This window comes from Ambystoma mexicanum, chromosome 11 (assembly GCF_040938575.1).
Source record: "Ambystoma mexicanum isolate Mex_15411 chromosome 11, UKY_AmexF1_1, whole genome shotgun sequence".
Taxonomy (NCBI): Eukaryota; Metazoa; Chordata; class Amphibia; order Caudata; family Ambystomatidae; genus Ambystoma; species Ambystoma mexicanum.
The window spans coordinates 176,238,800-176,254,615 of NC_090934.1; the positions used below are offsets into that span (position 1 = coordinate 176,238,800).

At 43.4% G+C, this 15,816-nt stretch overlaps 1 protein-coding gene across 2 annotated transcripts in view; it reads left to right on the top strand.

The window, feature by feature from the left end:
* The window catches only part of KDM1A (lysine demethylase 1A), a 1,518,024-nt gene that overhangs the window by 51,628 nt on the left and 1,450,580 nt on the right, over positions 1–15,816 (top strand). For both annotated transcript variants that reach the window (XM_069622738.1, XM_069622739.1), the window contains exon 2: positions 10,811–10,976. In XM_069622738.1, coding sequence (XP_069478839.1) covers positions 10,811–10,976 — 166 coding nt within the window. The remainder of the gene's footprint in view (positions 1–10,810; positions 10,977–15,816) is intronic.

The following is a 15,816-nucleotide window of genomic DNA, read 5'->3' on the forward strand; positions in this document are numbered from 1 at the left end:
GCCATCACTAGTGGATCCAGTTCCTGAGGGTGGACCAGAGAGGGAGGATCACCTGGATTGGGGGACCTCGGGGGGGAGTGGGATTGGGACACCGGTTGAGACATGATATCCCCCTTCTTTGAACACCTTTTTCCCATCCTACCACGTAGGGCATTCAAAACCACTATCCCTCGACCCCCTTTTTTGACACAAACACTTTTTCACACGACACTCCAGAGAACGGATTAACACCAGAGCCGTTTACCCGACATGTCCCAATACAAGGGTCAGGCAATTGATCTGACTCGCACACACACCTGACGGCCCTTTCTCTTCCCCACAGGGATAGGTGGAGCAAGAGAGCACAGTACGAGCAAGGCAGACTGCACGACGAAACAGCTATCCAGACCCGTAGGTTAAAAAGGAGGCGAAAGGCGGCAAACATTGAGAGGCTGACGAGGAGAGACACGCCCTGGCCCTTTGACAAAACCCTGCAAAACCTCGGCAGAAGAAATCGTAAGACCGAGGGCATTAGCCCAAGTGTGTTGCAGATGTCAACGGTACACTCAGCATTGACACTGATAAACCGGAGCGAGGGAGAGTCCTGCTACTGTGGTCCCGTCCTTGGCTCCAGCTATAAGGAAACCCAAGCGGTTCATCACAGCCGATGAGTGATACGATAAGAACCTGGCTGTTGTGAATGAAAGTCGCGACGTGAGAAAAGTTCAAAGAACTGTAACAATTTAAAGGGGAGACCAGCTGCAGAAGGGGACCTGCACCACGTGGGTGCTGCTCGTGGAAACTCTGGTTGAAATCATCTGAGTAAAACGGATACCAGAAGGCCGTAGGAGAGCTGCCAAGGTAGGTCAAAGTGGACATACAGGAGGTCAAGCAAAATTCCTGTACTGTCGCAAGCCTTTGACCTAATAAGGGAAGTGAATCCTGTAATCGTTGAAAGTAAATATGAATGTGAAGTTGGCAAGAGTGAACCCGGCCGAGGGATGTCCACTGGAACGATCTAAAAAGACATTAAGATTTAGAAGTGAAAGGACACGCCCTAGTGAATCCAGAGGAGGGATGCTGAAAGTAAAGAGGGGTCAGCATCCGGAACAGGGAGACCCAAGGGTGAAGAATCCTCACGCAAAGAAAAAAAAAACATGAAACAAACTTTCATTGTGTTGAAGGAGCTTTCTGTTTTGTTGAATATGTCGGCCCCTTGAGGCAAGAGAATTTCAAGAGAAACGAGACTTGGCCATTGACAGTCCTGATGGGTTCAAGTGGAAATGTTGTTGCGTGCTGGGGAAGCTTAAGAGTGTACTGTGCTCCAAGATTCCACTTTACCCCGTGTTCAAAACGTGGGAAGGGAGATTCAAGCTACCGCATCCCGACATAATGTTTGTGAACACTTCTTTCTTTACTTGAAAACCAGCCCACAACCATTTTCACTTTAAGGTTACAGGGCCTAAGAAATAGGTTTCTTAGTAGAGGCCCTTTTTTATTTGGCACAACCCCACTAGGCCTGCCTGATTTTCCTTTGCTGGTTGACGCTGCCATTTTAGATTTAGGTTTACATTGTGTTTTTCCAACCTGCATACAGTATTCATTGTTCAATAAACACCCCTGAACTGTGATCACTTGTCTGTCTTTACTGTTGCCACCATGAATTCCTTACAGGTGTAAGTTAGTAGGACTGAGCGGGAGAAAGAGCAAGGAAGCTGTGATGTGCTGTTGGCAGCTTCAGTTCGGTTTACACCGTTCGCTGAGCGTAGGTGTGTTTCGGTTGGTAGCCCTCATATGCTGTTGTGCAAGCCTATGTTTGGTTGGTGTGTGCGGTATGTTAAAAAAAAAAAAATTGGAGTTGGTTAGTGGTGGTATCCTATCCCCACTGTTTTTGGATGACTGTGTTGCATGTCCCTTCCCCTTTCTTATATTCTGGTGTGTTATACTTACCACTCCTACTATGTTGTGTGCAGATCAATGGGTCCTCAATGGGCTAGTCAGTGGAGATACCTTTCCACCCACAGCGCTCCGACTAAGTGTTGCTCCCTGTGCCCCGCGCTCCATCAGTTCCGAGATCGGGATGCCGTTCTCTCCACCTTTATTCCTCTAAGGCTCTGTCAGTGGTCCAGTTTGGTCGAACCCTTCGCTTTACCCTGTTTCCTTTTTAACCCTCTATAGGGTTGAGTATACCTTTTAGTCTCCCTCCCATTCTGACTTCTCTCTCCGCTCCAGTCTGTCTTACGCCCAAATCTTTCTCGGAGGAAGAGCGTCAAAATTGGGGGCTCTACAGCAAATGCAGGGACACCTAGATCTGAGACACAGCAGAAAATGATAACCGCCCACATTTAGGACTCAACAGTTAACACATTGACCCCACCTCCTCCCCACCCCCCACGGATTTGAGATACAGCAGTGAGTGAGGACGCCCAAATTGTGGCCTCCCCTCTGCCCCGTGCGCCCTTTGACCCACGGTCCATTAGTTCAGGACGCCTCACTCCCACCTCCTTTTATTTTTATCGAAGGTGCTCAATCTGAGTTTCAAATAAGTCTGGTCCAGTTCTCTCTCCCGTTTCTGGTTCGACCCTCTATGGGGACGAGTACACCTGGGCCTCCTTCCCTTTCAGACACTCCCCGGTCCTTTCAGTTGTGTTCTTTTCATGGGGTGTGGGTGTTTGTTCATTTCCATCCCGTTCTGAGTTGAAGAGCCAGGTTTTTAGACGTTTTCTGAATTTTAGATGATCCTTCATGATTCGTAGTTCTCTGGGGAGATAGATAATTCCAAAGAATGGGAGCTTGGATGTCAAAATTTGTGCCACCAAAACGGGCCAATTTAAATCTTGGCTGGACAAGTACTGGAGCTCCGGCTGCTCGAAGATTTCTAGTGTTTAACTTGCTCTTAATGCGATCTGATAATATGCTGGACTTGAAAGGGACACACATCTATGGGCCAGAGTGAGGGCTTTGTCATAAACTCTGCACTGGCTTCCTGTGAAGCAGAGAATTCCTGAGTGGAGAGGTGTGAGCGATGCAAGAGCTAAAAAATGGTGCGCACAGCGTTGTTCTGTGTGATTTGAAGGGCTTGGGTGTTGACGGCTGTGGTACTGGTCAACAGACTATTACAGTACTATACTGATATGCAAATGGATATTTCCCATCTGTGAAAGGCACAGTGAGTAAAAGCAGTGGCTGCGAACTCTCAAGTGGTTAATAACCACTGAACAGGTTATCAGGCCTTGTTCTGTCGAGAGGGGCACCCGCTACCTTTGCAAACTAAATTTCAAGGAACCTGGGATTGGTAACCCTAGGTCTCCTGGAGGCAACCAGACGTGGTCTCCCTCTCACTGTGCTTAGAGAGGCATCAGCTTCACCTCACTGATGATCCCCAACAAGGGTGAAACACGTGTATGGGGTTGCTGGTGGTACTCTCGTTCAGGTTGGAATTGCCATTGCATTTCGGTGCTGGACTGCCCCTGGGCAGGACAAAGACTGATATGCAAATGGATATTTCCCATCTGTGAAAGGCACAGTGAGTAAAAGCAGTGGCTGCGAACTCTCAAGTGGTTAATAACCACTGAAAAGGTTATCAGGTCTTGTTCTGTCGAGAGAGGGGCGCCCGCTACCTTTGTAAACTATATTACAGTACTCTAGCCTGGAGTTTATTAGTTCTGTAGACAGCAGGGCGCAAGTGTCACTAGTTATAAAGGGTCGAATGTGTTGTATACGTTTGTTGATCAATCCACAAACGGACCGAATGTTGGATACATGGGGCTTCATTGACAGGTCATTGTCCAGAATGACACCCAGTGTTTTCACTTTTTTTGAGACTGTTATAATATGGTCTGCGATCAAGAAGTCACAGTAGTCTTGTGAGTTTGCTCCAAGTATTTTTAGTGGTAACAATCATAAGCTCTTTTTTTTTGTATTTTAGAGCTAATGAGTTACATGCCATCCACTTCTGGATGGCACTGTAGATGTTAAGGGTTGCAGAATCCTTCTTATATTGACTGCTAAGCTGAATAACAACCTAGGTGTCATCAGCGTAGTTTGTATATTGGACACCCAGGCTGTTCAATAGGTCCAGCAGTGGCGAATATATATGTTAAAAATAAGCGGTGACAGGCAAGAGCCCTGCGGAACGGCATGTTTGAGGAATGGGAATACAGTGGTTGTTCCCAAGACAAACCTTCACTGTCCGTGGTCCCAAGAAGGAAGTGATCCATTTCAATGCCAAGGTGGAGCAGTTGGCGAGGTCTCCGAGCCTCGTCACAAGAAGAGTGTGATCAACAACATCGAAGGCTGCGGAGAGGTCTAAGAGCAGGAATGTTGTTGGTGGGCGTGGCGGAGGTGTGGTCGGAGTGCAGGATCTCCACAATTGAGGGAGTTTTTGATGTTTTCCTTATGGGCTGTGATTTTTGATAAAAAGCCATTGTGGATTTCTTGGCACCACTCTGAGTTTTTTTACAGGCTCGTTTGAAGGAGCTGGGTGATCTTGGCATTCTGCCAAGAATTCTTGAACACTTTTTTCTTTTGCATAACATTTTTTCACACACTATTTGTATTTAGAGGTAATGATTGGCAATAGATGTATTAGTATAGACCCTTTTATTTTGACAAGACACCACTAGGACTACGTTTTTATTTTTTGACGGTCGTAGCTTGATCCCCATCTTTAAATTTAGGATGTGATAGCTGTTTTTCAAACACAATTGAAGTCCTTTTTATGATTGTGCATTAGTCAGAACACTGACTTTTAACACAGTGAAAAACAATTTAAAACATATATTTTACATTCAATTTTCGCATTTCTCATTACTCATGCAGATGGAAGTCTTTTAGAATCCTGACCACCTCGGTAGTCCGAATTCTTTCTGTTCTGGATGATAACCTTTCCCAAAACTCTTCAGTGTCCAGCCAACAAACATCATGTACAAATCTTTTCAATCTCATAGTCCTCATATCACGAGTTCCAGAGCATCTAGATAACAGATGTTTGATAGTCTGGCCTTCTTTATCATTTCACTTATCACAAAGGACCTTAGTAACTCCTTTATCTCTCATAGATAAGATTTCCAGGGTGGGGAGTACTAGAAGTAGGAATACAATATCCAAAACTTTTGCTCTTGTTCATTTGGCCTACAAACCGAAAGGTTAGTGGCTACCATGAATATCACGTTATGTTTCTGCACGAAAAAACTTCTTGCCATAAAATGGTTTCTGATTAGTTTGTGTTTCTATTTTTGTAGATGTTTAATTGTTGCTCAAAAGAAGGGGAATGTGACTGTACAACACAAAAAAATCTATCCTTTTTCGTCCTGAAGACGGTTATAACCATGCAAAAAGGCATTGGGGATAGTGTCTCCATTAATGGTGTCGCAGCCGAAACATATGTCGAGCATCCAACAGGCCCAAAAGACTTTAGCCTGACGCACAGAGACTTCATCTTTCATCTCTGGATCTATACACATTGTGACTGTGTAACCACAGGATTGTATGAAACTAACTAAAAAAATCAGAAATACCTATAGACGTTTCGTAAATGCTTTAGAATAGAAATCCTTCTAGGCGAATCGCACACAGGATCACATATTAACCCCACCTCTTAGACAACAGTATTGTACACAAATTGATGCTTTGTTTTTTATTATGACATCTTGTGGATGCCTTTTAACTGTGTAACTGTTTGATAAAATATGCTTTATTTTTGTATGACATTGTTGTTGTGCATGATCTGTCCATGAAGTCTGTGAAAAATTGAGGTGATGGATGGCACACTAACCTAACCAGCTGAATCAAGAGCGGGATAACTGCCTTTCACGTTCTGTTTTATTTTGGGGGGGGGGGCGAGGGGGAAACAAAGTCACTAAGTAGAAAGAAGGTAGAGAAGATGAGCTTTTCAGGTTAGATTGAAAAATACAAAGAGAGCAGATAGCGTGAAGGAGAGAATTCTAGTGTTTATGGGCTCAGAGGGCAAAGATTGGAATTGAGGAGAAGCAGAGATTTGGGGACAGTGAGAAGCAAATTCTGTGATCGGAGAGTCCGAGAGGGAGAATAGAATTAAACTAGCGAAGAAAGATAAGGAGGAGCCGCAAGTACATTTAACAATAGTAGAAAGAAAGCCATAGAGAAATGTGATCTAAAGGGAAGCAGTGAACTAGACAGTAAAAAAGATGTGATAGAGGAGTGAAAAGGTGAAGAGAAGATGAACTGAAGAATTGTAAACCGATTGGAGAGGAAGAAAATATGAGGCAGGAAGGCCAAGAAAAAAAAGAGCAGTACGAGAAAACACCAGGCAGAACAGAAGTTTAGTAGCATGAAATGAGAGATGGGGATGAGCATGACTGATGTTAAAAGGCATTGCAGCATGAACGAGCAATAGAAGAGAGATGCAGCTTTAAAGAAAGTGAGGGATCAAATTTCGTGCAGACAAATAAAAGACGGGAGCAAGGAGCAAAAAAGAGGGACAAGGGGAAGAGAAGACCGAATAGTTGAACTTGGAAAAAACAGAACCTCAGTCTTATAAGGATTGAAGTGTAGAAAATCAGAAGACATCCATTTTTGGAATAAGAGTCAAAGGAAGAAAGAATGATGTGTGTATCTGCATACAGATGAAAGGAAAGATTATATGAATAAATAAGAACAGTGTGGGGGAGTGTAGAGTGAGAAAAGGAGAGGACCAAGAACAGAACCTTGAGGGACACCGTAAAGAAGAGGATGAGCTGTGTCCAGCACAAGTTGGAGTAGGACCCCTGAGAAAGATAGGAGCGGGACCATTCAAGGACAGTCTCAGTAATGCCCAAGGAATAAAGGGCGGAAATAGGAGTATGATCATCAGTGTTGTATGCCATAGATTGATCAAGAAGAAGCATAGAGGAGTGCTTAGAATGACAAGTGGATGCAAAAGAGCAAGAATCCAGATTGTAGAGGTGTTAGAAGAGAATTTAGTAAACTAGCAACCTGGGCATATGTTGCACGCTCAAGAATTTGAGACAGAAAGGGAATAAGTGAAATTGAGTGAAAATTAGCAGGAGCGGAAGGGTCAAGTCGTGTTCATGTTAGAATCTGGAGAATTAGAGCATGCTTAAAGGTGACAGGAAAACATGTTAAAAAGAGAAGAAATAATGAGTGATGTAAGATGAGGAAAATGATGTGGGTGGTCATGTGGAATAAGAGAAGCAGATCAGTAGGAGATGCTGTTGGCTGAGCATGGTTAAGAAGGGCAGAAGTATCAGAACTGGTAGGAGGAGAGAATGAGGATAGAGTATGAAGGTAAACTCAGAGGGAGGAGTGGGAGAAGAAGCAAATGCAGAATGAAGATTTGCAACTAGATGTGAAGTAACTAGCAAAGTCAGAGGAAGTGAAGAAAGGCAAAAGGAGGGATTGTTCGGGAGATTTAGGAGACAGGATGTTGTGGAGAAGTTGGAAAAGATGAGGGTGAGAGAGAAACCAGTATTTATTATTTTCGCAAGTAAGGCATATTCAAAAGAAGAGTGTAAAGATGAAAGTGCCGCAAGATCAGACAGTGATGTAGATTGGTTTGTCCAGTGCTGCTCAGCTTTATGCAGACGGGAGGTAGATAACATCAGAAGTAAGACAAGGCTCAGGAGTTTTACAAGTGGGAGTAAAAGAACAAAGAGGAGAGACTGAGTCAAGTGCAGACAGCAAAGTAGAATGGAGGGAACTAGCAGCATTATCAGGCGACAAAGAAGAGAAAGTAGGAAAAGATGGAAGAAAAGAGTGTAGAAAAGGGAGAAGATAGTCAAAGGAACGAAGATTGTGAGTAAAGGTAGGTGAAAGAGGAGCAGTAGAAAGGGTAAGGGGAGAGGGGAAAAAAGGAAACTTAAAAAGAACACAGGCTTGGCTGAAGGCAGTGAGGAAAAGATTAGGTCACAAGAAAAGCTAAACAGATGGGAGTGTGTGGATGGGGGAAAACCGAAGATAATAGGAATCAGTAAGGGAGATCAATTGAGTGCAGGAAGGATTAGAAGAAGGGAGAATGAAGTCGCCCAAAAGGCAAAAAGGCGACGAAGGAAGAATAAAGTATAGAAATAGATCAAGGTGGTCCAGAAAAATCACTGGCTGGGCCTGGGGGACAATGCACAAGAAGTGAGACCGGAAAGGGGCCCAGAGAAGGAAGGAAAATATTCAAAAGAATTTAAAGGTTGCAAGGCCAGAAAAACATGGTAAGAAAGTCCAAGAGGTATTCTAGAGAACGCCCGTACTCCCCCCACGTCTGAGAGGGCCAACACTATGCGAGAATAGGGTCAAAGCAGTATGAAATTAAGCTGGTATAAGAGTTGTCAGGGGTTACTCCAAGTTTCGGTAAGACAAAAAGAGTGCACATTAGATCAAGAATCGAGTGAAACTTATTGCAGACTGAATGGGCATTGAGAAGACCAAAGTGAAAAACAGGAAAGGTATCTGGAGAAATTGGAGGGGAACATAGATTGGAATGGTAGCGAGAACGAGAAGACTACCCGAGGAAAGGAACAGTGGGTTATCGTAGATGTAATGGGGCAAGTTATGAAAAGGGTGTACAAGATACCTGGGGGAAAAGGAGCAGGTGAGTGGCAGACTGGTCCATGATCAGGGGCAAATGGGGAAAGACAATGCCCTTGGAGGGTTGGCCTTTAAATGGGACACCTTAAGGCCACTTCTTAAGTAGCAGTCCGGTGATGGTCACAGGACCACTCCTGCACGTCCATGGTGGGGCGAAGCCACAGAGGGGAGGCAGCAGCAGCATTCACACTGCAGATGGAAAGTCCACAATCCAGGCGGCAGGGCAGGGGCCAGCTGCAGATGAAGGCAGGTAGGCGGGCAGCATACACTGCAGGCCGGAATGGCATAGCACTGCAAGGGAGCATCTAGGAAGCTCCGGGCCACTTCCTGAAGTAGCAGTCAGGTGATGGTCATGTGGCCGCTCCTGCACGTCCGGAGGAGGGGGCGGGGGGCAGAGGGCCACAGAGGGGAGCCCATAGCAGCAGCAGTATTTACACGCTGGTTCTATAGATAATGATTCCGGTGGGTCACGTGCCTGTCCAATAGGTGTGTACCTTGGAGTACTGAAGTGGTTGTTTCAATGCAGAAGTCCTGTGTTGAAGCTAACTGACTATCAATGATATAACAAGACACATTCACACAATCCAAACACTTGCAGGCCTGGATCCACATGGCCAAAAACCTAATCAAAAAAGTTGGTGTTGACATTGGTGTGTCTGTGGAGTATTTTGGCATTCCTCCCGTATGTGTAATGTCAGACGTTTATTGTACCACACTATCCTCGGCCACATGGATACCTTCTTTTGTGCTCTGTGATCGTTCCTCTGTGATCTCCTGGTTCTCAGTACCAATCTACCTCAGAGCTGCTCCAGAGCCCCATCTCCCACTACCCCCTTTTAAACACAAGATGACCTTCACCAACAGACTTGATCGGCAGACTGCTGCAAAACGACTTCCAGGTAAGGAATTTACGGATACACTGCTGCCATGCAGAGGAAGCTGTGGACGGTGCAATTGATGCATACCAACATTTCAGAGGGGACACTACATAGACACAGGTTCGAGGACCATTTTCATAGTGCTCAACCTGCGGTCTAAGACCTTCCTAAAAGGTATTGTACTATTCTTTTGGTCGAAGGGGTTTTATGAGGCCTCATTTTGCGTACAAGGGCTATAGTTTTACAGTCATAAATGCTTTTGTATACCTAAGATAAGGCGTAAAACGCCACCCTTTTTTCTGTGTGGGAAACGGTACACTGTTGCTGTTGACCTTGAGGAGAAGCCTGGCTGCAGTGTTCTGAGACGGCCCGGTAAACCATATTCATTAAATCAAGCAGAAAACTCACAATAAAGCAGATGTTTCCGTTTTCAGAAATCAAAGGAAAGGGTTTTTCCAACTGAGGCGGTTTGTGGCTATAATGATCGTGCGGTTTCTCTTCATCCGTGAAAGATGAGGGCATCTATCAAAGAACTCTGGCCAGAATGCAGTTTTCTAGAGGTTTGCACGTGCATTGGATGAGAGAACCTGTTTTACTTGGATTCTTTTTTAAGGAATTCGTATCCATCCATCGATACTGGTCAGGCACTCTGCGTTTGTATTAAGACGACACCATGTCACAAAGCTTGGTGAGAATTGTATATTGCCTGTGTAGTTCATGAAAGTGTCCAATTCCCCCTCTGCTAGTGGTCTATCCTATACGTTTAATCACTGGAGGGAATAGACGCGTGCCCTGTGGGTACGCCTCACCTCATGGGTGGAGATGATTAAGGAAATGATCCCACTATGACTGATTTTTATGATCGTTAAAAAGAAGCAAATCAACTGTTCGGAGCATAGAATATTACAATACGGGTGTTAGCAGTCTGCCAGAGTTCCTTGGTTAAATTGTTTGCCAAATATTTTATTTTGAATAAAACCCTTTTTTTGGGGCTTTTTTTACTTGTATTTTATGAAGTTGAAGTGGTCTTCTACATATTTTCACTCTAGTTGCATCATATTTTCTCTCACAAGTTTCTTATTCATTACTAATTAACTTCCTGAGTGAACCAGTGAGTGGCGTTTCTCTTGGTGAATTAAAACGGTTTTCAGAGGGGCAAACCTATGAACCACTTTTGTTAAGCATGCTATAGACAATGTATCCACTTTTGTTCGCAATATCTCATGATGGTTAAGAGGTTTAAGGGTTGTTCCCCGTTTTCCATTGTTTTGCCTCTGTTGGTAATATTATAAATTGTAGTCACTTGCATCACTGTAACTTGCCCCACAAAAAGGTTTCAGTAACTGCAGGAAAAGGAATATCGCATGAACATATTTTCATGTGACTGGTTCTTTCAGGTGGAATACAGGGAGATGGACGAATCTCTTGCAAACCTTTCGGAGGATGAGTATTATTCCGAAGAGGAGAGGAACGCTAAGGCAGAGCGAGAGAAGAAAGTGCCTCCACCCACACCTCAAGCGCTACCAGAGGAAGAAAACGACAGTGAACCTGAAGAGCCATCTGGTGAGTTCATTTAGAGCTGACCTGAGCTAGGGAACCATAAATAGTAATATGATGGTGGGGATACAGGCTCCGTAGCTGGCAGAATGTATGCTATTATTTTAGGTCCATATTTTTGTTTCTCTTCTTTGGCATGGAAACATGCTTTGAGCTGTGCTCGAGTGTCCAAAATGCACCATTACGGATGCTGGTAGCAGGCTTGAATATTTTTCAAAGGGTTCTTGAGGCTTCCGTGTAGGTACAGGTTCCAGATCAACTTACTGCATAATGAAGTACCTATCGAGGTCTGCTCCTGCACTCTTTGCACCTTCATATTAAAGTTGTGTCAAAAATAAGTATGGAAAAACCTCCTTTAGAGGTCTTTGCGTTACCTGCAGTCTGTTATAAAGTCACAGGCTCGATTCTTGAGGGTAGGAGATGTAAGGGGGGGGGGGATGGGGTGTCCATGGCGGCCAAGGACTACCTTCCGCTTAGTGACAGGCCCCCGATCAGGTATATGGCACATATCCCAAACCCTTTTAGTTTCCCATTCCGTTCCCAGCCCCATATGAATGGCAACCCCTGCTAACCCTAAAACCCTTGGGCGCAGCCTAGGAAGAAGGAAGGTCATCCTGTATATGTGCTCCTTTATAATAGTTGCTGCAAAGTGGCAAAGCTTACTTCTGTAATAGCTGCCCATAGAGCCTAATTGAAGGACTCGTGTTGTTGGTTGACGTTCTAAAAGGGGCCACTGGTGATTAAATAAGGAGTAGTAGCCTGCATCTTCTTTTCTTTTTTATTTCTGCGTTTAAAAAAAAGAATTTATTTGATCACCGTTATGTCTGTAAAAGCAGTCTCCTACTTGTTGACTTGTTAGAAATTCATCCAGTAGTTGCTCTCATTCTTTCTTGTGCTACTCCTATTTTAGAAATGTTTAGTGCGAGTACTTCCATACCTTTTTTTCCCTGCGGTTGCTTCTCCCAGCCCATAACATCCCTATGGTCATCATACCTCCTGTCTGCCTCTGCCTCCTACATTTGCCCCATCATTCCACTTATTTTGATAGTAACCCCATGTCTCTTTTCCACACCTTTTTCGGGATTAGTCCACTACAGAAAGCCCAATTTCCTTGCATCACTAGCAGAAGATGCCATGCCTGCGAAAGGCTGACCTGCAACATTCAGAGCATCGCTTCCAGACCTGGGGGAGGCGGTCTGTGTCAGATGGGTCCAGGAGGCTATCTGCAGCAGTGGAAGATGCATGCAAGGCTATGGCGGCTGGATGGCAGGTTGAGGGAGGCTGGTGTTTGAGCAGCGACCAGGGTTGAAGGTCTCCATGTACAAAAAGGGTGAAGGGGAGTAGACCTGTTTTGATGGTTTGCCTGAAAGTCCTCTGTTTGGTAAATAGAAATTGTTTAAAATGTTTTCTCACATCCGGGCTTCGGTGACTAATGGATTGCCAAATGGACATAGAGCCCTATGTTTTCCACCGTTGCTTTTATAAATCTCTTCCCCACTTACTACTTCCCTTTTGTCTGCGGTTGAAGCACTGAGGCGTGGTGGATTTGACCATTGGTTTAAACATTGCCAGTTTTAACCAATTGTGCACTTTCTAGTGTTCATTTTTTCATTGCGTTTAATTGAGAGGTTCCAAGTTCATATTTTTACCTTCTGAAATTACATCACATTTCACTGCAAACTGATGGATTAAAAAATGGTTGAAATAATGGTAAATGTAAATTCAGCGCACTCAAATGAGCCTTTGTTGCAATGTCGATAAGGAATCCTTAGAATGTTTTTTTTTTTTTTAAATGAGTTTTCAGGCTTAAACCACTTTTTTAGGAAATATATTTATCACCTAAATCGAATCATGGATATAATGCAGGGTTATTCTAGGTCTTAAAGGAAAGATTTTGTAGTTTGCTCTCTGTGTCGATATAACTTACAAAGTATTGATTTGACATATGGACCTGATCCCAATTAAATTTGTTAATGACGTGTATATAGACTCAATCGGTTGCGATGTGTACACATTTTCTGATGTGTAGCCATTATTTACTGCTCAATCCTGCAATCGACTGGTAGATCTCCGAAGTCGTCTGAATGTTTATGGTAGTACATATTGGAGTGGTATTTTTATTACAGCAATCATTAAATGTGTCGCCATGGCACGGCTCCTAGGTATGTTGCATATGTTTCGAGTTGCGTTATGTGCAATAAGATCATAGTTGTAAAACCAGCCAGGGCCCAGCGTGGCCACCAAGGGTGACTATCCAGTCTCCGAGTGGTGTAGGTTTGTGTTCAAAATCTCAAATCCCACAAAGTTTTTTTAACCAATAGGTTGTCAAGTGACGCTTTTTGACACCCCACTCTGCATCACCAGGCAATGCTTCGATTCCCTTTCTCCCAGCAAATGGAAATGTATTGCTACTTTATGAAAAGTGGGAAAAGGAGGAGAGAAAAATCATACATCGTATTTTCTGCTCTCGGGAGATTCCTGGCATTATTTTTTCATACCTTTTTTGTTTTCCATCAACCCCTTGATTCTTGATTAACTGTATCCACAGTTTACAATCACTGCCAACCCTCCAGATGATGATTGGGTAATAAGCTTGGTGAGTCAGACTGAATGCTATCTTCTGGTCATTGAAAGCCTTCATCTTTTTGCTATGCCTGTTGCATTTTTTAATTTTACATCTACATTTGACCTTGCAGTAAGAGAGATGTTATGGGTCAAACTGGCAAACTTGGGTATTGACGGAACTTTGCTAGACGTCATTATGGCACTATACTTAAAGACCACCGTGCAGATCCACTTTGGCACTTGTGGCCAACTTTATATGAATGTCCCAACAGCCACAGTGGTCAAGCAAGGCTGCTTACTAGCACAGTCCTTTTTTGTCTTTATATGAATGACATGCCACCATGCTTTCAAGGGGCCTCTAAAGAGATTCCCCTATCAGCGGGATGACCGTGCCAATGCTCAGGTATGTGGACGTTTCTTTCACCTACTGTGTTCAGAGCTTGACTCCAAGCAGTGGCTGCTTACTGTGATACAAATCATTTAATTTTAAAGAAGTCAAATCTAAAGTCATGGTGTTCATTAATCCTCACAGTAGAACATCAATGTCATGTTTTAAACGGGAGGGTGTATTGATTTGCGTTGTAGACTGCTTCACCTATTTAGGGGTATCTATGTGGGCGAAACTTTCATGTAAAGTCCAGGTAGAGCTTCCCACGAACAAAGCTGCAATAGGAAGGAAAAATTAAACTTGTGCAAAAAAGCCCAGGGATGACTTTTGGACCTAAAGTTGATTGTATTTTGAGGGAGGTTTTGGTGCAGTGGTTTACAGAACAGAGGTATGGGGCCTAGATAAACATGGATAAACATGTTGCTAGGTTTGGGAATATATGAAAAATGAATCTGGAAACTGATCTACCTACCTCAATGGTGTCCGATTGCCACTTTATATGTGAGGGTACGCTGCCAAGTGACATGGCGATCCATATAGTTGGTTGACATGTCCCGGTATGAAAACTTTTCTCAGTCATTGATATGATGCATGTCATTTATAACTCTCCTGTACACAAGTATTTCTCGGCATGCCTAGACACTAGACCTGCAGGGCGCATTCCTTAGTTGACATACTCAACCTAAGAGAAATGCACTTGCCCCATGATGACGGGTGGCAAAATATTTACCAATGTTTTCTGTAAAATGGAGCATGTCACCATAAACACACTTAAGATTTGATGCAATGCTGCCACCAAAAGCCAGCCATGTACACTGAACATTGTATTTGTCAACTAATGCAAACAAAGCTAGTTTGCAGTAATTGTGATGTAAAAGTTTCAAACATCTCCATACTCTCCAACCAGGTAGAGTACCATGCAAATGGTACTCGCCCTTCATAAAATCTACTTGCCATTGTAGGTGGGCTAGTAGATTTAGGCAAGCCCTGCACTGCATAGGAAACTGCTGTTGCACAATATCACTTTATTGGGTTATTGGGATCCTATAGGTCTTTTCAGGCCAAACTCAAAAATGAACAAATGGCTAGATTGAGAATGCATGAGGGAGATTTTATGCACCAGGCCCATTTGGGCTGGGGATGTCGATTCGGGCAGTCATGGGCACCAACCTTATTTGAAAGATCATGTGAATCCCCACATCAGACACATTGTTGTCCTCAAAAGGTCTAGCCAGGACAAAGAAGAGACACCACTAGCTACCCACCTCTACCACACTATAGTTGTAGGGGTGTCTACTCAAAAGGAGATAATTTATATCATCCAATTATATGTGTAGCCAGAATATAATATTCAACAAAACATATTTTAATTTGTATATCACAGAACAATTTTCATCAAAATATAGAAAACATAAAATTTAGGGAATAACAGCGCTGTTATCCCATGTTTCCCTAAATTATGGGCATGGTTGTATTCACTGTTACTAACATCACGTAACTTAACAATGCTGATTAACTACTTTTTCAGTTGTTAAACGGCTATAAGTGAGCATTGCATACCACTTTTTTCATACCACTTCTGGAATTATTACCGCATATACTGGTTTTTTATGTTTTCTATATTTTGATGAAAATTAATTGTGCTGTGATATACAAATTAAAATGTTTTGTTAAATATTATGTTCTATTTGCACATGTAATTGGATGATATAAATGATCTCCTTTTGAGTAGACACCCCTACAACTATAGTGTGGTAGATGTGGGTAGCTAGTGGTGTTTCCTTGTTGTCCTCAATAGTTGTACCTCCAACACCACAGCCCCCTTTACAAAAAAGAGGAAACCCCTATTTGCTCAAATCATTTTTCTACCCCCCCCTGGCTAGACCTGACAAC